General features: G+C 44.3%; 1 protein-coding gene across 1 annotated transcript in view; it reads right to left on the bottom strand.

The window, feature by feature from the left end:
- Nucleotides 1-25,229, bottom strand: part of plxnb1a (plexin b1a) — a gene marked incomplete at both ends in the record, with an annotated part of 93,287 nt that overhangs the window by 56,606 nt on the left and 11,452 nt on the right. Inside the window, 3 exons of the mRNA XM_080732871.1 lie at nt 3,596-3,647; nt 8,808-9,020; nt 23,754-23,816. Coding sequence (XP_080588997.1) covers nt 3,596-3,647; nt 8,808-9,020; nt 23,754-23,816 — 328 coding nt within the window. The remainder of the gene's footprint in view (nt 1-3,595; nt 3,648-8,807; nt 9,021-23,753; nt 23,817-25,229) is intronic.

Consider the following 25,229-nt stretch of genomic DNA (forward strand, 5'->3'; position numbering starts at 1 on the left):
TCTTTCACCATAGTGAAAACTGCATTTATGGAAATTCTGGAAAGGGCACTTTTTACAGAGGGATAAAAGGGCAGGGGCTCAAGTCCCCTTTGATGTCTATGTGTGCACGTGCCTGGTGTCCAAACATGACTCCTTGCAGGGTATATTAATTAATATTGGACTTACTTTCACTACTTGTTAAAATGCCTCGGTGCAATCCATAAAACAGTGACCAAACTATTCCATACCACCTTCACCTCTAATGGCTGATCTCCATGGAGAGGTCAGCCATTAGAGATGAAGCCCCTTTAATTATTAAACAGAACTGCCCCTCACACCACCTCACCCCAACTCCACCTCAACAGGAGAGGTAACAATGTAACGCAGGGGTCTTCAACGTTTTCTTTTCAGGCCAAGGACCACTTAGCTGAGAAGGAGATGAAGCAGGGACCCCCACAAACTGTTCATAGATTCTATATAGTTTCATTGTTTGACAGCACAATCAGTGTATTTTCATGTCAATTTGTGTTTTCAGATATTTAACCACTTGAGCTGTCAATACTTAATAAACTTGACCTTTCACTCTGTACTTAGTCTGCTCTTTTTCCCCTCTACACTAAACCCCTTTGCCCAAAATAGCCGATCTACAAACTCACAACGCCTCGCAGCGTGAGGTATTGTGAGCTTGTAGATTTGCTACCACACAGATTGGTCAAAAATCTGAATAACATTTTATTCACATTCTTTTTACACACTGTAGCTTTAGAGTAATAATAATATATTTTTAAATCCCCCATTTCAAAGATATCATACAGTGAGATTTCTGCCCAGCGCTGCATCATATAAAATTCACTAGACCCAATCCTAGCAATATAACCCCCCTTAAACTGCCACACCCAAGCCTTTGAAGCAATCACACAGATGCACGCGTGCACGAACGCCCGCACACACAACACATAATATAGACCAAATTATGAATATAAATGTATATCTCAGTTGTAATATTCAGCAAAAGTACCTTGTGTAACACATTCTGTTATTTTGCTAAGTGGATATGTTTCTTTACTACATGTATGCTGTGAACCTTACAGTATGACTGCCATGTTGTAAGCAGTCATGTTGTCTAACTGCAGACCCCCTGGGGTCTGCAATCACTAAACACAAGATGAGAGCTAGGAGGTTGGGGAGGAGGCATCTGGAATCTTAAGAAGATGAGCCATGGTGCGTGTGTGTGTGTGTGTGTGTGTGTGTGTGTGTGTGTGTGTGTGTGTGTGTGTGTGTGTGTGTGTGTGTGTGTGTGTGTGTGTGTGTGTGTGTGTGTGTGTGTGTGTGTAGCCGGGGGTCCATCCAGGAGCAGGTGCATGTGTGTTAGTGTGTCTGATAAGTGGGTGAGTGTGTCTCAGAGCCCCTCTTTACTTATTCATGAGAAGAAAAAAGAAGTCTGTCACTGCTGAACGATAGCCTCACCCGCTGCCAAAGGGTGCACGGAGGAGTGTGTGTGTGTGTGTGTGTGTGTGTGTGTGTGTGTGTGTGTGTGTGTGTGTGTGTGTGTGTGAGAGTGAGGAGAGAGAGAGAAAGACACACACAGAGAAAGACAGAGAGAGACAGAGAGAGAGATGCAAGCATTACAGTGAAAGATTCAACAGTCCCAAAAGACTGAAGAAGAGATAGAGGAAAGGGTGTTTTATACTTAGTTGCACGCTGAAAATAGCTGATCTACAAATGTACAACACGGTGCAGCACAATGCGTTCTAATCTTGTAGATCAGACGCTTGTAGATCAGTGCGCAAGCAAGTATAAATCTGCCATAATCTTGACCTTATGAACCCACTTTGTGCATCACGTTATATTGATTCAAATCAGTACCACAGTCTGTCTCAGTCTCCCTCAAGTACAGTATGTTCAGAACGCACTAGCTTGCGTCAAGCCAACAAAGCAAGTTCTCTAGCCACCAGAGCAGAACCACACTAGCCGCAGGGTTCTAAGGGTGGAGGCCTTACCTCCACTGGTCCACCAAAAATATATATATAAATGACCTGCTGGATTGACATAGAACTTGCTGTGCCCGTCATGTTTCCTGGAGGATGAACCCTAACTGTTTCAGTGTCCCCATGACCTTTAAACTAGAGCCACCCTCAGTCTGAAATGTCAAAGCTCATAAACAAACAGGCGGTTCGCTGGATGAAACCTGTTATTTTCGGCAACCCCATGGCATTTCCCTTTCCGAATGTCTAGTTTGGAGTTTCTAGTGTGGCTCAGTTGCTCGCGTCAAAAACACATCCATTTTCTTTAATGGCTGTAAACACACTGTGGGTGTCAAGTGGGCGTGTGTCACAAATCCAAGTCACAACTTGTTGACAAGTCTTTCTGAACTATTCTATTTTTGAGCATTGACGCACGGCACAGACCACCAAAACACTTGTATACCGTATGGCATCCAGGTATTGATGAGTTCAAACTTGTATTGTACGGTGTAGAGTTTGACCATTCTAGATTATGTTTTGAGAAACAGGAGGTACCATTATTATGCAATGGTCTGCTGCACATATCAAGAATAGGTTCGTCTGTGACACTACCATAGTCCCATCTTCTATCTTCTTCTAGGTATTGACTAACTGGGTGGTGTCAGCGTTTTAACCCATTTAGGCCTAGAATTATTGAAATATTCAAAGATTTGCACACATTTTCACGATTTTTCAAAAATAGCAGATCTACAAGCTCGCAGCGCGGCACTCGGTGCCGCGCTGTGAGCTTGTATATCTGCTATTTTTCAATAGTTAAAGCATAAAATAATGGTTAAAGTGGTTCAAATCTAACGCGACTCGGGCGCGTTCCAGGTATTTGAGAGTTAAACGACAGAAATAGGGACGAAGAGCATGGCGGGCAAAATTAAGGTTCATGTTCAAGAGCTCAGCTTTGCCAGTCGAATTGCAGGCAGCACGGAAAGAATTGAAAGAAAGTACAACAAAGTGAACAGAATAAAGCAGCTCCAGGGTTTGCATGTGCGCACGCATGTGTGTCCATGAGTGAGTTACGGTAGGCCTACCTCCCTCGTTCCAATGGGGTCGTTGCGGTTCGAATTATTAATAATTGTGATGCAATTATGGTGTGCGGGTGGCCTCACATGACGCACGCCATTGACACGAGCGTCACAGTGGCACTTTAAATCTGCAAAGGCCTTGTGAAGAAAGCAGAAAGCAACAAGCAGAAAAGCAGAAAGCAACAAGCAGAAAGAAACAAGGTTTTTGATTAAACTGTCAACCTAACTGCATGTGACATTTATATTTTAACCCTAGCTTCTTCTTATTCAGAGCGACTTACAAGTGAAACCACGTTAGTTTCAAGTCCCAGCATTAAAAGCCATCACTTACGCGGGGATGCAAAGGTCAGAGCCACCGTGCTCAGCGGGTTGTTTAGTTAATACTTGACTTAACTGTCTATTAGTTAACCTAACACAGCTGTAGGGGGTTTCAGGGACAAACAGAGGACAAGAGTCTCAGCGCTACTAGCCTCCGCTGGCGTCCTCACCTGCTCTTTAACCGTCGGACGCGTCGCAGTCAGTGTATTTATAGCCCACCGCGGCTACCCCATCTCTATGGGAACTTCCTCTTAGTACCCAGCAATGACGAGGGCTCCGCTGAGAGCCTGCGTGAGGTCAGCAGTGAGGGCTGTGGTGTGGGAAACAGAGAGATATACCACAGATATACAGAGTCAAATCCAGAGTGTTAACTTAAGTCACAAATGCACTGTAAAAGCCAATGGATGACATTTGGTCCATCTGTCCCCTCAAATGCTTGATGTAAGAGAAACGAGGGGGAAATTCCATTTTTCTAATTGACATGGTTGGCTTTTTCCGGTGCTGTAGAATAATTTACAGTGGTGTCATTCTTCAGGGGAGATACACTCTTAAACATGGGACACGGCCTGGCTAATAGCACAATAATTCATGTTACAGGATTTATGTGTTTATTTGTGTGTTCTTTGATTCATGAAAATGGCCACCGAGCTTGGCATTCAAAGCATTCAAAAATCCCTACATTTTATGTCCTGCCGCGGGACATAAAACATAGGAGACCCAAGTTGTACTCTGAATCCCCACGTGGTCAGGGAAGATGATGCCTGTATGAGCTTCAGTCAGTACTTTGTTGACCATTAAGTAGTCCTACCTGACAGCAAGGTCTGAATGGGAGACCACAACATAACCATGATGACGTTCCCAAATCGCAAAACATCTCGACAATATAGGCAATGTGTCGCAACACACTTTTCTACGGCCACTTACAATACGTTTGGCTTAGATAGCCTATCTAATATTCAAATGCTGAATCCACTAGTCATCACCACTACTTCCGCTACAGCTCTTACTCTGGCCTGCAAAGTGTTTTGTAATAACATGAATACCGCCACCCCGTGCAGGAGCAGCTTGTGGGGAGGGGAATTGGAGGGGAGGGGGGAGGGGGGTTTCTCCCATGCCGCCAGCCAACAATCTCCAGAGTTCATCAACCGTGTCTGGTATGCGGAGCGTGGAACAGCGCTGGTGCGCTCCAAGTGCTTATAAATAACCACTGGTGGACTGTTAGCCTGTCAGAGGGGACAGAGGGGAGGGAGGGGTCCACACACTCGGCGAACAACTGTAGAGCCCAGAGTGAAAACACACAGGTCTAAGTGTAAGGGCGGACACATAAATAAGCAAAGGTTTCCGTCCGTGTGGGGGCACTCTCTCAGTCTCTCACGTGCAACATCTCGCGGCAGGCCACATAGCCGTGTACGTGTCTGTGCAAAAAAATACCGCACACATGAGGCCTACACAGTACACACACCCACAACCCTGCTTGAACGCTGAACTTCTGACTTCTCTCTGCCTCTGTCCTGCTCCCTCTGCCCCTCTCTTTCTCTCTCTCTCTCTCTTGCTCCCCGTCTCTCTCTCTCTCTCTCTCTCTCCCCATCTGTTTATTAATCATGGAGAGTGTCCGCTGTTCATGTTCAATTCTAAAGCTCCTAATGATCCGTGACAGCCCGCTGAACGCTAAGGACCCCATAAAATATGTGAGGTCAGTGAGAGGAGAGCAGGAGACACAGAGGGGTTGGCAGCAACTCTTCCAGAAGAGGGAGGGGAGGGGGCAGGGGTGTCAATTGGGTATGGCAGGGGCATGCAGCTGCCATACCCTGGGTCCAGGGGGGAAGTTGCTTTTAAATATAAATCCATGAATGTCTCTTTGTCTATCTGTGCTGTTATTATGTTGTTAAATTACAGTAAAATAACTACAAATGCAAAATGTTACAAAATGGTCACTTTAACAAGGTATTATAATTATATTCTCCACACTTGTATTCTTCCCATCTTGACAAAATGGTATATTCCAGGTTCTGCACTTCAGCTGCACAGGTGCAATTCATTACTGTTAATTGTGGCACGTTTACTAACATGCCAAGTTTAGCTGCACTTGAACAACCGTTCCAGGCTGCCATATCCAGCCCAAGAAACCATAGAAACGGGGGAAAAAATTAAATGTATCATACCTGTTGCTAAGGTATGGCAACATGACTGGTGTCTTGCAAGACACCAGTCATGTTGCCATACCTTAGCTTTTTCTGATCTGACGCCACTGGGAGGGGGGGCGGGGGCCTCACAGAGCCCCTGCTGCCTGGCACTGTTGTGTTCTAGTAGGTCTGCTGGCGTCGCACACCCCGGGCCCTAGACTGTGGAACTCTAGATATGTGGCTCTCCTCCACAGAGTAGAGTATATGGACAACAGCAGCGCAGGCGGGTGGGGTGGGTGGGGTCACACATGCCTGTTTGAGTTGTAAGAAGGGCCCCTCTGGCAGGCTCAACCACACTATCGCATCCCATAGTAGATAAGTAAAACATATGAATGCAGAGGCTGCCTTGAACCTATACAATAAACAATAAATAAGGTACATATCGACGTTGTCGGGTGGAAACCTTGTATGTCCAAAACCGTTTGTTTTGTATTTATCATTTTAAAAATGACTTGTGCTGTGTGCTTGTAGATCGACAGTGCGACAGTCTTGTATGATGAAGCAGGACTTTATTTAACGAGGTTTCTGCCCGACAACGACAATGGGCTATACTGTAGTATAGTGAGATCCTCTCAGCGCGCACTAGCCTATAGTCTTTTTTCCCCACAGGCCATCAGACTGTTAAATGAATGTGAAAAGTGACAGTGCAATAACTCTTTGTACTATGTACTTTCTTTGACTGATATTCTTGCCCTGTGTTTATTGCTCATCAAAGTGTTTTTTAGGTTGTTTTATCATATTTTTATTATCATGTTTTTATTGTATTAGAGCTTCCAATATGTTAAGTGACAATAACATTAATCTGAATCTGAATAGTGTCTGCTTGTTAGGACCCTGGACGGTGCAAACAGACTAGAACCAAGACAAAGCTAAACTCAGAGGATAGTGATTCTCGAAAAAAAACCTAGAAATATAAAAAAAAGTGTACTGTGAATGCAGGGGACAAAGTCGACAATATGGTTTAGACGGGAACACACTGACAAGAATGTTCCAAATCAATTTAGGTTTGTTTGGGAACGTTTCTTCCTACACTCTCTTCCGTTGTATTCGCGCTGTATTCAAGATGTGAGACTGAGTCTCACAGACCGAGACCAGAGGAATTTGAAGCCTAATCAAGACTGTGACCATAATTGTGTTGTGACATCATAGTGAGGACTCTACACCTTCCTCTGCCAAGATTTGAAAAGGGAAAACTGAATTATTTTAGAATTTATGATTAAAATACATACCTACGGTATATAATACATTTTATAGAATAAGGCGGGGGTCTTCAACAGGGGGTCCGCGGAGGTACTGCAAGGGGTCCGTGAAATTTTTTGCTTGATTAAAAAATAAATAAATCATGATTCTGTCCATTTTGAATAGCTTGTACTATGCATGATTACTATGCAATTGACAGATTATTGATAGTATTGACATGGATCTCAGTTAATACGGTATGTTTAGAAATGGTAGTGGTATGGCCACCCTGCTCACTTTACCTTGTATGTACTTGTATGTTTAAAATAAATTAAAAAACGAATTGTAGGCCCGACCCTATGAGGTGGTAGGGGGTCCCTGCTCAATCTCCCCATCAGTTTGGGGGTCCCTGGCCTGAAAACATTGAAGACCCCTGACATAAGGCAATTCATGTATTAGAAACATTGTAATTATCTTTCACAGATTTCTGGTTATAACAGGCCAAACATCTTAATACTGATACTGATAATGGCCTGTCAAAAGCACATGTGGAGTTCAGTGAAACGGCCCTCGGATTGAACATTGATTGCAAACCACTCCGGTTTTCATGGTTATTTCATTAAGGAAGGATAACATCTGCATATATCTTCACACAACTCTGGTATTTCTTATTTTTGAGCGGTGCAAACCGCTCCTATAAGTGGCTGTGCGTGTGTCTGTAGCCTTTTTCCTCAGCGTTTTGCCATAGCAAAATGTGTACGTAGCATCATGTTTGTCTAGTGATGTCATATGTTGTATGTCTGTAGCCTTTTCCCTCAGCGTTTTGCCATAGAAAAACGTGTGTGTGTAGCATAGCCTGTACATCCTAGACTCAAATCCTAGTCTGAAGACGTTATGCAAGCACGACCACCGCCCACTTCACATTGGGTGTGATTTTTAGAATTTTAACAGACGGGATGAACTCATGAATAGCACAGCTCACTTTGCATTGGGTGTTATTTTTCAGACATTTTCAGATATTGCAGATATGCAAGCTGGCAGCTCGGCACCGGCCACAGTGTGCTCCCTCAGCCCTATGTTCCTTCACCTGCCGACGCTGGTGAATGTTAACCACTATGCCTAAACCCAACCTAAACCCTAAACCTAAGCTTGGAACATAGGTTCGAGGTATAGCCATGATTCTGAACTTGAGCATGGACCCCCAAAAAACAAAATTAACAAATACACAACAAAAATACAAAGAAACACAGCAATTGCTTTCTTACTGTTTGTTTTCGTGGCTGCCAGTTCCCACCTGATGTTGTGTGGGAGTCCAGACTGCTCCAGACCGTACTGAATAACTGCTAGCTTACATAACGTCTTCAGACTAGGACTCAAGTCTAAGACATACAGGTCATCGGGCATGGGCCAGTTGTATTCTCCTTCAAAAAGGATGATACGATCTCCCATCACGCAACAGCATTTACGAGTCATCTTGCGTGGGCCGTTTCCCTTGGGCTCAACCTGCTTCCAGCAGAAGGTCTCTGGATTGAATTTCCACAAATCATTGAAGTCCCGGTTATTGTTGCCGCCACCAAATACATACAGCTCTCCATTGTAGGCAAAAGCTGAATGATTACACCGTCCTTCTGGAAGAAGCTGTGTAGAAGGAGTGTTCATCCAGCAGTTGGTCTCTGTGTCAAACACTCTGATGGTATTGTAGTACTGATTCCACCCCCTGCCCCCAAATACAAACATCTTTGTCCCGATGATGGTGGCAGAGTGACGTATTGAAGTAGGTGGTGCAGTGCCTCTGGTGTTAATTAAAGTCCAGACCATAGTGATGGTGTCCAGCTTGTAGATGTCATTAAAGTGTCCAGTCTGGGTCCCTCCTCCATGGATATACATGACCTTCCCCAAGACACATGCCGAGTGGTAGTACCTCCCCCAGCCTGGAACAGTCCCTGAAACCTGCGGTCTGAACCATCTGCGGGCGCCGACATCAAATGCATAAAGCAGGTTGCAGAGAGGCATTTCTTCTGGCATCGCTGGAAACCAGAGGTAGATGATACCTTCAATCAGCACAGCTGTGTGGCTGTAGAACCAGGAGAGAGCCCCAAGGTCCTCACCTTCTCCTTCGCCTCTTCCACGTGTTCCTAGGGTCAACTTCCTCCAGCGCAACGACACCGTGTTGAACACCTGCATCTCAGCTTGAGGTCGGATGGTCCAGTAAGGTCTTTTAATGGCATAAACCTCATCATGTCCCACCACGACAGCAGCCCAGACCCTGCCTGGTTCCCCTCCATGCGCCGTCCAGCAAAACATCTCCGGCGGCAGCAACACTGACGATCAGAACGTTTCTCACAGCAATAACACTAAGTATCAGAACCACTAACACTGAGTGCCAGGTGGATTTAAGGAGTGTCACTGCTTATATTGGTGCAGCAGCATTGACGTCACACAGAGTTTGTCCAATCAGCGCGGCTGATCGCTTGGATTAGCCCATCAGAGAAACCGATACTTATTGATTTCCCTAAATGGCATATTTATATCCATATATAGCATCATTCATTCCCCCCAGAACCGGGAGGGAAAAGTGAAGCTCAACATTTAACTGTAACTTACCGGGAGTTCCGACAAGATGGCGACCGAGTAGGACGCGTTTGTTGAGCTCTGTGGAGGTGCATAGTTTTCACATTTTTTAAGCCCATTTTTTACTGCCTTTATAGTTCTTTTGAGACTTTAAACGCCCAAACACTGGTGAGCGTCTGTTTTTGCAGTTGTTTCGTGTTTCATGCCGAATACGATTAACACGAGGTCGAGGAGTACCAGGTCTCCGACCGCAAACGCTGACAACATGGCCGGCGCAATGCAGGGCGACGCTGACGCTCCGGTTACAAAGAGCATGCTGCGCGAGGTCCTCAAGGAATCACTGAAAGAGTTTATGGATGGTTTTATTCAACCCATGATGCTTGGCTTGGAGAAGAAATTACTGAAGAAGATTGATGACTTCGGAAAGGAGCTGCGTCCTGCAGTCGCCACGCTGAACACGACCGTGGCTGAACATGGGGAGGCCATTGAGAACTTTGGTTCCTCCATGGACAGTTTGCAGATGTGTATCACTGAATTGGAGAGAAGATGTGCTAATCTGGAGGAGAAGCTCGTCATAGCAGAAGACCGGAGTCGTAGGAACAACATAAGAGTGATTGGGATCTCTCCTGGGCTAGAAAAGGCTGACCCAGTGGCCTTTATCCAGTCTTTTTTGCAGAAAACATTCCCCGACGAGTTTCCCGACTCCCCCCCGGAGGTGGATCGTGCTCATCGGACCGGCAATCCACGTTCTGATAAGCCAAGGGCTTTCCTGGCAAGGATCCATTTTTTCCGGGTAAAGGAACGCATACTCCAGCTCTCCAGGAAAGCAGGCCAACTGACATACAATGGCAAAAAGGTGTATATTTTCCCCGACTGGTCTGCTGAAACATCAAAGAGAAGGGCAGCTTTCGGGCCAGTAAAGGAATTCCTACGTTCCATCACCGCGGAAGGAGTGAAATACGGAATAAGGCACCCGAGCAAATTCTGGATAACCGTGGATGAGGCGACTTCTACTTTCAACTCACCCAAGGAAGCTCTGGCCTTTTGCAAGGATAAGTTCAAGACTCCAGGTGCTGCGGACGAGACTCTAGCTACGCAGGATGATGAGACGACAGTTACAGAGAACTAACTTTTACCAGGGACACTTTTGCTTTCGTGATCGCGTGCTTTCAAACACATTCTGCCGATGTGATATCCTTTTGCCTTTAATGGACTGTTGGTAAGCTGGCTGGGACTTTGGAGATGACTTTTACGCAGCGTCTTTCTTTCCTCACTCTCTCCTCCTCCTCCTCCCCAAAGGGTGAGTTGTTAATGTAAGCCTACTTATTGTTTTGGACTCATCATCTAAGATATATTTTATTTTTTAACAAGATCTGTAAGCAGATGGGTGTTACTCGTTTTAATTTAGGTTACCGCAAGGAGAGAGGATTTAGGGCTGCTAAAGCTATAAGCATAATTCACTGTCTTTTTTGTTTGAATATAATGGACATTGTTCTTGTTATTATTGTATTCCTTTTCTTTGCTCTTATTGAGCGTTGTGCTGCTTACTATATAGGTCTAGAGGGTTTTATCTCTCTCTGTTAAGCTCTGTCTAACGGGTTCCGTGTCGCGGTTCAGACGGAGCCTGCTCTCTCTCTCATCTTTCCTCTATGTCTCTCTATCTATCTCGGCTTTCCCTCTCTCTCTCTCTCTCTCTCTCTCTCTCTCTCTATGGCTCTCTCTCTCGCTGTGTGTGTGTGTGTGTCTCTCTCTCTCTCTCTCTCTCTCTCTCTCTTTCTGTTAGGTAATGGCGGCTATGTTGGTTGTTAGTTTATGGTTCGTTTATGCCTCCTAAAACGCTACTTTCTCGGGTAGGAGGGCGAGACTGGGCTTTGGCCTTTGTATTGAGTAATGTAGCCTACTGTTTAAGGTGAAACAGATATAAATAATATGGTCTAAATTGTGAAGGCTCCGCGGTTCCAGAGACCACTCGCTCTCCCGCCCTTTCTCTATGTCTCTCTACCTATCTCTGCTTCTCCTCTCTCTCTCTCTCTCTCCCTGGCTCATTGACTCGTTCTTTTTTTTTCCTTTTTTTTCTAATCTCAATAGCTGGCGGATGTACGATCTCGTGGCGCGTTGGCTCTACGTGCTTGTGGATCCGCTGTCTGGGGGGGGGGGGGGGGGGGGGGGTAGTTATTTACCTACTTTACTTGTCTTCTAAAATGTTAATTTCTTGATGGGGGGAGAGGGGAGCTCTGTATTGGGATATTTATTTTGTAGTCGTGATTGGGTAGGTTCACTGTTTGAAGTATGGTAGTTTACTGTTTAAGACGGAAACAGACTTAACTAATATGATTGACATTTATCTAAGTTTGCACTGGCCTTTTGGGCATGTACAGGGAGCTGTATATGGCGCAGTATGCATTATGTGTGCTGTGTTGTATATGGTTTCCTGATCATACATAACTGTGTTTTATGTAAATACTTATGTATACAGACTTTTCTTTTCTTTCTTTTTTCCCCCCTTCTAATTAGTAATTGTGGTTTGTATACATGGATGCATGGGGGGGGCTGTATGTGGCGCAGTATGCATTAACACTGTGTGTGCTTTGCTGCATATGGCCCCCCGGATGTGCTTTTAATTTCTATTTCTAACTACATATATAAGTGCATATATTTTTTATATCATATACACTGATTTCCTTTTTATTTATTTTTATTATTAATATTATATTAGTGCCTTGTCGTGGTGACAGCCTTATTTCCACTTATCTGTCACAAGTGTTTGGTTATTTGCATTAACGTGGCTTATAGGGCTTTATCACATTCTAGGTGGGCCTAATGCTGGACTGATTATTATTATTACAGTTGTTATAGTCCCCTCATTTTTTTTCCCTTTATTCTTTTCTTTTTTCTCTCCCCCTTCTTTACTAGAAATGTTAACATACCATTCTCATTTATTTAAGTGATATGAAGTGGGGAGATTGATCATAATTTGAGCGGATGGAATGTTTGAGAGCTATTCAGCCACAAGAAGGCACTTTTTTGTTGTTGTTGTTTTTACTTTGGTGATCTGTTATATATTTACATAATCACCAGAGGGCAATGTATGGTTACTTTTGGGCAGTTACTTGTTTGCACTCTCTGACAGAGTGAAATGAAGGTTGACTAATAGGTTGATGGGGTGGGGAACTGTTTTTGTGCACTCTGATGCTAATGGGGTTTTCCCCCTCAAGCTTCAATGTTATGTGTTTTTTTATGTTCGTTTGATGTTGCTTTTCCCTTTCTGTTCCTTTTGGGGTTGTTTTGTTTTTCTGTGGGGAAGGTTTGTTGTGAGGGACCAACTAGGAAATTCTAAAATGTTCTACTGTGCTTGCTGTGCGTATGGTTTGAACCACAATTATGACAGAATATAAATTTCTAAGTTTCAATGTAAGGGGAGCGAATATACCGCATAAGCGAACCAGCATTTTGGGGGTTTTGCGATCTAAATCAATTGACTTTGCATTTATACAGGAGTCTCATCTTTTAAAAGAGCATTCCAACCGATTGGCTAATAAACATTATCGTGTTTTAGCCTTTTCAGCTGCTTCTTCCAAAACCAAGGGAGTAGCCATATTGGCTAGACGTAACCTTAGGTTGGATTTTTTGGGTGATTGGTCTGACAGTGACGGGAGGATAGCTGTTGCTAAAATCCGCTTGGAGGGTAAAATGCTAGCACTAGTCTCTGTGTATGCTCCAAATGTTTTAGACAAAGAGTTTTACAAATTACTAACTAAAACCTTATTGGAACTGACGGATTTCAAAATCATTGTTGGTGCTGACTTCAATGCAACATGGCAACATAACCTAGATAGATCCACTGGGGTAGAAAGCAGAGAACAAGCACTAGCGTCTGCAGAACTACGTGCTTGGGCAAACTCAACTGGCTTACTCGACATCTGGCGTTTAATGAACCCAACGGTTAGAGATTTTTCTTTTCTGTCGGGTAGGCATGCTTCATTCTCTAGGATCGATTACGTTTTTGCCCCTGTTAGCTTGTTTCATAAAATTGCCAAGGTAGAGTTGCTCCCAATGTCACTCTCGGATCACAAGGCGGTGCTGTGTGTTGCTTCACTGAAACAGGTTATAGATAGAGCTCCTAGATGGCGGTTTAACACCACACTGCTGCGCGATGCGGCATTTGTAGCTCAGTTTCAAACTGGTTTGCGCGAATTTATAAATATCAATACAGGCTCAGTTGAGGATCCCAGAATTCTTTGGGATGCAATTAAAGGCTTTATCAGGAGTAATACAACCCTCTATGCGTCCACTCAGAGAAAATTAAGGTCAGCCAAACTGGTGGAATTGGAATCTCGGTTTTCTACTTTGGATAATTCTCTCCAAAATAACTTTGATGTTAGTACAGCAACCCAGAGAGAGCTAGTTAAGAAAGAAATTAACTCCATTCTCAAGCGCCGCTCAGAATTTCAAATGAAACGCACAAGGCAAAACTACTATTTTAATAGTGCAAGACCCAGTCACTTTTACTGGCTTTACGTCTTAGATCCAATGAGCATTTTGCTGATATTGTTAGTGTCAAATCAACAACGGGAGACATGGTTACAGAACCCAAAGAGGTCAATGCCACGTTTCGTGCTTTTTATGATGAGCTCTACACCTCCGAGGTCATTCACGATGATGCAGTATGCAATGATTTTTTATCCAACATACAGTTACCAACCCTTAGCGAGGCGGATGCGGAAGCCTTAGATAGACCGCTCCATCTGGCGGAATTACAGGAAGCTGTGCTCGCAATGCGTAGGGGCAAGTCGCCTGGTTTGGATGGGATACCCCCTGAACTTTATGCCATCTTTTGGGAAGATCTAGGTCAGCTGATGCTAGACATGTTTCGATATGCAATTGAAAGTGGCTCTTTCTCCAGGGATGTGAATGTAGCTATTATATCATTATTGTTGAAGAAGAACAAGGATCCCACAGATTGCGCAAGCTATAGACCGCTTTCACTTTTGAATTCTGATCTAAAAGTTTTTGCTAAGGTGCTTGCGCGTCGCTTGCAGGGTTTTATGACCACCTTAGTACACTGTGATCAGACAGGTTTCATAGGAACTAGACTAGCCTCTGATAATGCTAGACGACTATTGCATATCATCGATAGGGCTAAGGAGCTGAGGACCCCCGCCGCAGTGTTGTCGCTCGATGCGTTGAAAGCATTTGATCGTCTGGAATGGTCTTACCTGTGGGCTGTACTAGATAAAATGGGATTTGGTGCTTCATTCATACATTTTGTTAAAGTACTTTATTCTAATCCGTCAGCGATGGTCCTAACCGGTAAGATCTGTTCGCCGCTATTCACGATTGGCAGATCTTCAAGGCAGGGTTGTCCCCTTAGTCCTCTCCTTTTCGCACTTTCACTCGAACCCTTGGCTCAGACAGTGCGTCAGTCTGCAGATATTACTCCTGTTTCGATTAACAACACACAGCATCGCATTTCCCTATATGCTGATGATATTCTACTGTTCATTGAGAATGCACCACAGTCAATTACTCACGTCCTTCAAATTTTTGATCAGTTCAGTTCCATTTCCGGCTACAAAATTAATTGGACGAAGTCAGCCCTTCTACCTCTAAATGATCAGATGAGATCTGCTATCCTGCCGCCCATAATCCCAGTAGTAAGCCAATTCAAATATCTTGGCATAGATATTTTCCCCTCTCTTCAGGCTATTGTTAAGAACAACTATGGTGACACTCTAAATAAGATTTGTCTTGATTTAGATAGATGGTCATCTTTGCCCAACTCTCTCCAAGCTCGAGTTTCAATCATAAAGATGAATGTTCTTCCTAGGGTTAACTTTGTAAGCTCTATGCTCCCTTTGCCACCACCGCCGCAATACTGGAATAAGCTTCACTCTTCGATATCTAAGTTTGTGTGGAAAGGGAAACGCCCTCGTCTTAAACTTTCTCTATTACAACGTGCTAGAGATGATGGCGGCCTTTCATTGCCCAACTTTAAATTTTATTATTGGGCCTTCACGCTCCGCCCCCTTTTAAATTGGTTTAACCCAGCAAATAAGGTTTCTTGGAGAGAGCTTGAGGAGAGTTTAGTGCAGCCTGTTGAATTGAGAGATCTTATCTATTCAAACATAACTACACATCAATGCAAAGTTCGCTTTGGACCTATCATTTCTCATTTAGTGGCAGTATGGAGGGCAGCTGAAAAGATGTGTAAGATTGATTGTAAATGGAACTTATTTTCCCCAGTGTTCAATAATCAAAGACTTTTAATCGAGGATCGCCCCATTCGCTTTCCAAGGTGGAGGGCTAAGGGGATTCGTACATTAGGGGACTTATTTGATAGAAATGGTTTACGACCTTTTCGAGATTTGTGTGACATCTTCAATCTGCCTGGAAATACCCTTTTTTTCTACTTCCAACTGAGAACGTCCATGAGGACCTACGGGGTCCCATGGCAAGCTCCCCTTAGATTGCACCCCTTCCATGAGTTTATCTGTGATGGTAACAGAACAAGAGGTTTGGTTTCCACCCTCTATGGTTTTTTATTAGACTGTAGTTATGGGCCCCTATCTGTTGATACTGTTTGGAGGAATGATGTACCAAATTTGGACCCTGACTTTTGTTGGGACACAGTATGGTCTAACATTAGGCTATCTTCTAGAAATCCAGACCATCAACAAATTCATTTAAATTTTGTTCATCGGACTTATTTAACTCCCCGCAGACTATGTGCTATGAGGATTTTGAATAATCCCAACTGCACTCTCTGCGCCTCAAATAGTATTGGTACCTTCCTTCACATGGTTTGGGAATGCCCAAATGTGTCGTCATTCTGGAATATGGTTGCCTCCAAACTTTCAACTATTTTTAGTATTAATATCATATCTTCTCCTTCTTTATTTTTATTAAATGACGTCTCACAGTTGCAACTAAACAATATACGCAAGCGCATCTTCTTTGCTGGATTAACGGCGGCGAAGAAGATGGTAGCTACGCGGTGGAAACCTCCTCATACGTTAACGTTTCGCCAGTGGGCCTTGACCTTTCTAGATATAGTATATTTAGAGCAGTCGATAGCAAGGTTACACGGAGCAAAAGAAGAAAACATTAATATGTGGTCGGACATTGCAGATAAGCTTAAGGCTATGATTCAAGAAATCACTATATAGTGGTAACAGCCTAGCACAGGCATGCACTATTGTACATTCCGTGTTGGTCCGGGGAAAGGGGGTGGGTGGGTTTTCTTTTCCTTTTCTTGTTTTGCTATTGTTTGTGTTGTTTGTCTGTTAATTGCATTTTTCTTTTGATTAATGTTTTACTTTTTCTTGTTCTATTCATATGTATGTCTCTAATTTCATGTTATGGAAAATAAAAATAATTGATAACAAAAAAAAAACTGTAACTTACCAACTGTACTTGCTCTATATGTAATAACATAATAATAGTAATAATAATAATAATAATACAATAATAATAGTTACCTACTCCTCCCGCGAGGGAAATTCAGATATCGCAGCCCAACCCAGCTGCTTTTTTATTATCAGCTTTAACCCAACTGAACTCAACCCAGTGATGCCCACAAGGAGCGCAAGGGGGAAGCGGGGAATTGTACCTGCGACCTCTGGGGCCTCCGGAGTCCTAGGTGTGGACACTAACCACTCAGCCACCACTGCTCATAAACACGTGTAAACATGTGTACTTGCAATTCAGGAAATTGCAAGAACTAGAGGTTTGCTTTGCGTCCGCTTCGCCCGTTTTATAGTAAGTGAAACCTGACCAATCAATCACTTATAGTCTGGTCAGAGTGATCATGTGAAGCTCATCAATCGACCAATCCTCAAGCTTATCGGACATACGTATGCCCATCTATGCCCATCTGGCATATGCTATGCTACGGGCATAGACGGCCCCTCTCATGGCCCTTATTTACGGTAAGCCTCAATATTATGACATCACCCTCTATGTTTATATCAAGTCGCACTTATTGATGGTGACGTCACCAGGAATGTTGGTCCCTCATTGGCTTTTATGGTGATGATGTCATCACCCAATTGATGACATCACTCTGTGTTATTTCAAGGGTTTTCCCATTGGATGACGTCACCATGTGTTTCCTCAAGGGTTTCCTCAAGGGTTTTCCCATTGGATGGCGTCAGCGCAGACACGTGGACGTCATCGCAGATGTAGATTTGCCCTTATTTATAGATTGATTACTTAAATATGTATGGTCTGTACATGCCATGTTTTAGCTGCTATATTGTAGAACTCAATCATGTGCATTATGTTTGCCATGAGAGAGACAGAGCGAGCGAGAGACAGACAGACAGACAGACAGACAGACAGACAGACAGACAGACAGACAGACAGACAGACAGACAGACAGACAGACAGACAGACAGACAGACAGACAGACAGACAGACAGACAGACAGACAGACAGAGAGAGAGAGAGCAGTGAAAGTGCTAATAAGAGAGAGAGAGAGAGAGAGAGAGAGAGAGAGAGCAGTGAAAGTGCTAATATTATTAGAGACAGATGTACACTGGCTTGGCCCTTCCCCATGTCCATGGCCTCTCTTTAGGTCAATGGCAAATTCTATCTCTTGCCGTCCATACAGGAACACAGAGGGCCACTCTCTCTCTCTCTCTCACTCTCTCTCTCCCTTCCTCCGTCCGCCTGAATGACCTCTGTGTGGTGAAGGGAGTCTCTGTGAGGGAATAGACTCCCTTTCACTCCTCTCTCCCTGACCAAGTGGCTCCACTGAACGGACACACAGGGATAAAAGCCACTTCCCTTGGAAAGGCAGCCTATATAACCATCAAACTCCACCGTCAACGCCACCGTCCCTTCCCCGCCACAGACACGCACGCACGCACACACACACACACACACACACACACACACACACACACACACACACACACACAGACCGGCTCCTTTCAGCCAGCTGACAGTAGTGCTTGCAGGTGCTTAGCGGAGCCGACCGCTGCTACAGGATGTTATAAAACGGATAGCTCCGGTCCTCGATTGTGGTTGGCTGAGCCGTGTTCGAAGCCGTTGCAAAATGCTCTATAAACACACACCTGTGACCACCTGACACATTATGTATTACTGTGTCCAACGAACTGTTTCAAAATAATAAAAAACTGTTTCTGACAGGTTCTCACCTAATGTTTGGTGAGAAATAGGCCTGCTCAATAATGATTAATTACAAATGTAGGCGACACATTCTAGTTAAACGAATTAAACTACTTCTACTTACTCTGTATTTGGCTCGTCCCCATACCTTTTCCCTCTATACCAAATCTCTTAGTCGCTAGTTTAGCTATTTCCCCCAAGATATCCTCCCTGCTGCCTGCAGAAGCAATAACTCTCTTGACTTTACACTACACTTCATTTTATTACCTTAATAAACATTGTCATAAATACTTTATGCTTTCAGTCACTAGTTTAGTCTTCAATTACCATGATATGCGTTTAGTAAATGATGGTCTCATAATTGTTTTTAATTAATGATAAAGTAGGGTATGTTCATTCTGTGGTTCTACTGGTTTTGCAACCAATAGCAGGTTTCATTTCGGGACCGGAAGTTCAGAGAAGATGGCGGATTTCAATTCGCAGAAAAAGTGGCTTCAAATTTCCAAACGGTCTTTAGAAACCAATGGGGCTGTTGCGTATGTACAGGTCACATAGGCTGAGGCACAGACAGACACGGAATGACAGAAGAACACCGATGAACAGTGAGAAACAACCAAGAGAGCTGGACAGACAGACAGAAATACATACAGACAGACAGGTTGTCATTGCAGTATGAAGGGCTTGGACTGATGGTGCATTTCTTGCTGTTAAACATTGCAAAGGATCAAAGAGCACTGGAGAGGAAGTGGGGGGTTGACTGGCTCAACTGAGATCAGCTTGAGACAGAGAGAGAGAGAGAGAGAGAGAGAGAGAGAGAGAGAGAGAGAGAGAGAGAGAGAGAGAGAGAGAGAGAGAGAGAGAGAGAGAGAGAATGATTGACGAGAGCAGCTGAGGCCCCGCTGAACCTTATAACCATGGACAGACCAACCTAAATGACCAATGTACATTCAGGCAGCTTTTTAAAAGTACATCTTCCATGCAGCCCCCACCCCAACAAGAAAAGAAAAAGAAAATGGCTATTCTTAAATATAGCTCAGTGAAAACACATGACCCATGCAAAGTTAATGTGCCTCAAATAATACATTCAGAGCCCAAACTAAAATAAGATCCCACGGTACACTAGTATATACCAGATGATAGTAGCGGGTAACTGTGTGTGTGTAACTGTGTGTGTGCAATCTGTGCATACGTTTATATGAGGGTGCGTGCATGCATGTGTCTTTATGTGTGTGTGTGTGTGTGTGTGCGCATATCGTCCTTGTCGGGTGGAAACCTTGTATCTCCAAGTTTCAAATTTGTACGTTCTTTCGCAAAGTAAAGCCCTGCTTCATCATACAAGGCCGTCGCACAAAAGTAGTGAAAACCGCCGCGAGGCGTTGTGTGCTTGTTGATCGGCAGTTTTCACTAGTTTGAATCCTTTTTAAAATGTTAAATGCACAACGAACGGTTTTGGACATACAAGGTTTTCACCCGACAAGGAGGATATATGTGTGTGTGTGTGTGTGTGTGTGTGCGTGCGTGCGTGCGTGTGCGTCTCAGTGTTAAGTGGCCAGTGGTCACATCCTTAGAGAGATGGTGTGCTGCCTCGGCAGGGACCACAGTGCGCCGGACAGCGGCCAACATCTGCCACAATTACAGAGCTCTCTCTCTCCCCGCTGGTCTGCCACAGGAACCAAGAGCCACACCGAGAAACACCAGAGTGTGTGAGAAAGATACACGCAGAGAATGGATGACAAAGCATGAGAACAGACTTCCCTCCCCTCACGCCAAGGAGTGCACATAATGTACAGTATACTCCATCTATCTTACAAAAATAACCTATTTATTACAAGCTACGGGGGGAAAGCCGAGGCTGCTTGGGCAGGGGAGATATTACGCTTTGAGCTTTGGGCTTTGGGCAGTACTACTACTTGTGAACCAGTAGGTGTACTATCTGACACCTGGATCTAAATTGTCGTCCTGAAAATCGTCGTTGTTTAAACTCTATAATGTGTCAATGGAAGAGCAGATGTGCTAGTTAATAATAATAATCTTTATTGTCCCAGAGGGGAAAATTGTCTTCACAGTCTGTTCAAACAAGAAACAACACATAACCATATAACACCACAAACAACAAACATATCACATAGACAAATCATCAGTACCCCACTGTACACAGAAAAACCCTCTTAGCGACGGGGGCGATTGTTTAGCAGATTGTTAACCAGTTATACTGTATGGCTAAAATGATGTGTTATTCACAAACACACAAGTTGGATTCCGGCTTCTTTTTGCAAACGTGCTGTTGAATAAGAGTTTTAGCACAGACTTTAAAGGGCCCTTTCGGGTCACCGTTCCAAAACAAAGTAGACAAAAATGAGGCATGATGACACACGAGAAGAAAAAGGGCGTAAGCGTTCTATTCTCATGGAAAAAGCTGCATCTGTGTGTGTGTGTGTGTGTGTGTGTGTGTGTGTGTGTGTGTGTGTGTGTGTGTGTGTGTGTGTGTGTGTGTGTGTGTGTGTGTATACCCGGATCAAATTCATAGCGGCCATATGCCACACGGTTGAGCATCACGTCATCGGGGAGGGGGGACGCGTTGGCTAAAGTGTGTCATTGTGCAGCCTTCCCACAATGCAAAGGAGTTGGTGGTCGGTCACGCATGTGTATTCATGTGTTTGTGCACTGTCTGCATACATTACCACCCACGGCTAGGCTTGCGCGATCTGGTATCTTCCCTACAAGACACACACTCATGCACACACACACACACACAACACACACACACAGCCACCTCATTCTCAATAGGCTTGAGAAAAAGCTCTTTGTCGTGGCCGGTTGTCGTGACGACAGGCGAGCCTGGGCCGGGGTGGGGGGGTCTGTTGTCTGGCCCTGTTACAGATTTTGTCCAAAAATCATGCAGATCGGTACACAGTATCTCTGTAGCCATTAAACGAAACGGGTATTTCTTACATTGATGCTCCTACATATTATCATGCAAGCACCAGTTAAAGTTACTTTCCATCCCTCATATACTGTGTGCACAGTGCACATCCCATAACCCACACACTGCACATCATTTCAGAGCTCATATCTTTGAACGGGTAAGGACTAGTTAACGTTAATTTACCACTGAGGATTCCAGATTGTGCCGTCAGATGAAAGTCTCGTCGAGCCTCGAGTTTTGAGACTGACCAGAAAAGGCCCAATACCACTGATCCCCCGAGCATCTATGTGGTTTTTCCCCATATGCCTTCTCCACGCTGCTCATGAACTTGAGTGAACCACTCTCACTTAGGACACACTACAGTACATCCAGGGAGACACAGAAATGTGGAGCCTTCCCTTTTCTCTCTCAGCACTCACCCCCACTCTCACTCTCCGCTCCTCTCGCACTATCCCTCACTCTCCCCCTCTCCCCTCTCTCCCCCCTGTCCTCTCTCCCTCTCTCCTCCACCCCTCTCTCTCATTTCCTCCAGCGTGCCTGGTATCTCAGGCGCCTGTGGAGATGCCTCACATATTCTAAATGTTTTGTCAGCGATCCTCTGTCTCTCTTCCACACATATGCTGCCACAGCACTTGTCCATTCTCACAACACCATACATTATACTCCACCACACACACACACTATACAGTACATCCTGTGGATGAGGCTATAGCTCGGTGTTTCTCAAACTTTCACATTTCAAGGTCTCCCCTTAACTCTGACAGTGTACATTTGTACACTGTCAGAGTTACAGACTTGTATGGGCCAATTTAGACCCCCCTAAAGGAACCCACAAAGTCCCTGGAATCCACTTTGAGAAGCACTGCTATAGCTGGTATATTTGTTATTCCAGTATATTCTTTGAATGTTTATTATTACATGCACACATTTGCATGCACAATGTAAAACTGCACATGCCCGGACAGATGGCTTCACTGCACATAATCAATACTGTAGGTATTATTTCTGTGGCTAATTATGCATACGCCCACACGCATGCTGCATGTTCTGTATGCTGGTAATCCTTCCCGTATTGGCCATTTGTTTGCAAGATAACTTGAGAACAGGGGCGCTCGAGTGGCGCAGAGGTAAAGTACCTGCCAACCACCGCGGAGTATTCTAGAGGCTCAAATCCAACACAAGTGCATCCGGTTTGACCCAGTGTCTGCGTGAACACATTTGGCCCATGTTCAGGGGAGGGACACCGGGCAATCTTTGTTGCTGCATGCATTCCTACAGACTGGGAACGGCGCCTGGAATGTTGGACTGAGGTTCTACGTCCTCCCAGTGGGGGCTCCTCACTGCCAGGTGAGCCAGTAGGGCACAACAGCCATGGCAACAAAGAAATATGTGGGACGGAATTAATTTGACATAATGACAAAATTGAGAGTAAAAGGGGGTAAAACTTTTTTGAATTAAATGTACAATGAATAGCGAAAAATATGAAAAAAATTACAATTCCTCTCTCTTGTGAAAATGTGTGACCTTTTTGACATTTTATAGGTTTTACCATAATGACCAAAATAGGAACAACCAGGTTGAAAGTGGTGACCCTTTGGGTCCAAAAGGTCAGGGTCACAATCAACATCACGACCTGCTTTAGCTAAACAACTCTAGATGTAGACGATCACCAGGCCATACCATGAAGATCAAGAATAATATGTATTCTGCCGTGGACCACCATCTCATAAACGGCTTGATGTTAGAATGTTATTTTACACATAATTTAAAAATAAAATAAAAAATAAAATAAAACTGATTTCTTAGGAAAATGGCAGATAAGCTCACATTGTAGAATGTCCATTTTCAAATAGTCAATTTATATTGGGTATTTTGATACCATATTATCACATTTAGCTGGGGATGCGCTGGGACCCACTCAAGGAGCCACTCAAGGACCCTTGGGGGTCCCCAGACACCAAATTGATAACCACAGTTGTAGCTTACTGTACAGTGTAGGACATATGTCATGCAGAATGGGGTCTACATCACTCCATTTCCCTGTTTCCCTGTTTCCCAAACAGTGGGTCGGGACCCATTTGTGGGTCACTGACACATTTTTATGGGTCAAAACGAAATTCCACAAATAAAATAAATAATACATTAAGAAGTAGTGAAAATAGCTGATCTAGGCAGCGTGCAACGCTGTGCGAAGCGACACGTTGTGAGCTTGTAAATCTGCTTTTTTCACTAGTTTGGGTCCCAGGCAAACGTCCAATTTCTCTCTTGAGCAAAAAAAAGTTTGGGAACCACTGGTCTACAATGAATCAAGAGGGAATATTTCTCACGGTGGAACTGGAGGGGTGGAAGTTTATTTCCCCTCCAGCGTCACAGAGGGAGATGGCTGCTGGTCGGGCCTGTTATTAGCCAGAGGTGGAGGGCTGACCTGGGCCTGCAACCCCGACTGGCTGTCCCATAGAACAGCTCACACTGTCCCCTCTGTCTGCCTCTGTGAGAACACATGAGACGCCAGAGAAATCAAATATTAGTGTGGGAGGCTCAAGCCTTTGAGGCGTTTGTGTGTGTGTGTGTGTGTCTCTGTGTGTGTGTGTGTGTGTGTGTGTGTGTGTGTGTGTGTGTGTGTGTGTGTGTGTGTGTGTGTGTGTGTGTGTGTGTGTGTGTGTTTTCTTATGCTTTGAAGCTTATTTAGCCTATCTAGGGTTAACCACTTGTTTCAACCCATCATCCTTTTTGGATCATTACTCATTATAGGCTAAAGTTTGAAAATAATTTCTATTTTTTAATTAAACTGTGAAAGTAGCACATAAGCTTAAAATGCGTCCCGATGTAACGTGTTGTTAACTTGTGAGCTCAGATCTTCTATTTGTGCCACACAACAGCAAAAAAGGGCTTTAGTTTAGTGGTCAAATGGTCTGTTTCAAGGTGATCATTTCTCTATGCATTTCTGTCTTCTGTTTAGTGTTTAGTGACTTTTCAAATAAATAGATCCCTAAACTCCCACCCAGCGATGAGGCTACAGCCACACCGCTGGCAGTATGCAGTACACATAATCTGGTAGCTAAGCCACGGAAGGAACAATGCAGCAAAACCTGGCCCGATTATCTCACTGGCCTGGCTTATCATCTCTCTCCGTGTGTGTGTGTTGTGTGTGTGTGTGTGTGTGTGTGTGTGTGTGTGTGTGTGCGTGCGTGCGTGCGTGCGTGCGTGCGTGCGTGCGTGCGTGCGTGCGTGCGTGCGAGCGTGCGCGCACTAAAACTGCCTACTCTTAACCAAAACCTGTTTGATCCACAGCCAAAGCATCCATGCAGCCATAATTCCCGCTGAGTGGCTTAGAGTGGGACCAGTGACAGGCGTTTCTAATGTGCAGTTCATTCAAGATCACACTTTACACAGAGGCCGGACCAGTGGAGCCTACTTCCTGGTCACACAGTGGACGTTGTATACGGGCCAGGAATGGTCCACTGGACGGCTAAAGTAATGGGGGAGTGGTTTTGTGGACGCCGATAAAGCACACAAAGGAATATCACACAAGTTCAAGTTCAATCCAGCAGGGAATCAGACTAGGATTAACCACTTAAACCAGGGGTCTTCAACGTTTTCAGGCCAAGGACCCCTTAGTTGAGAGAGAGATGAATTAAGCAGGGACCCCCACAACCTGTTCATAGATTCTATATAGTTTCATTGTTTGACAGCACAATCATCAGTGTATTTTGGATTCATGTCAATTTGCGTTTTCAGATATTTAACCACTTGAACCGTCAATACTTGTGTGAGCTTGTAGATCTGCTATTTTTGGCTAAAGTTCTCAGAATATGGACACTAGGGTTCAAGTGGTTAATATAGAAAAGGAGAAAAAAAAGCTTCTATCACACAAAGATTTGGAGGACCCCCTGTAGTAACT

The sequence above is a fragment of the Nannobrachium achirus genome (genome assembly GCF_963921795.1).
Source record: "Nannobrachium achirus genome assembly, chromosome: 9".
Lineage (NCBI taxonomy): Eukaryota > Metazoa > Chordata > Actinopteri > Myctophiformes > Myctophidae > Nannobrachium > Nannobrachium achirus.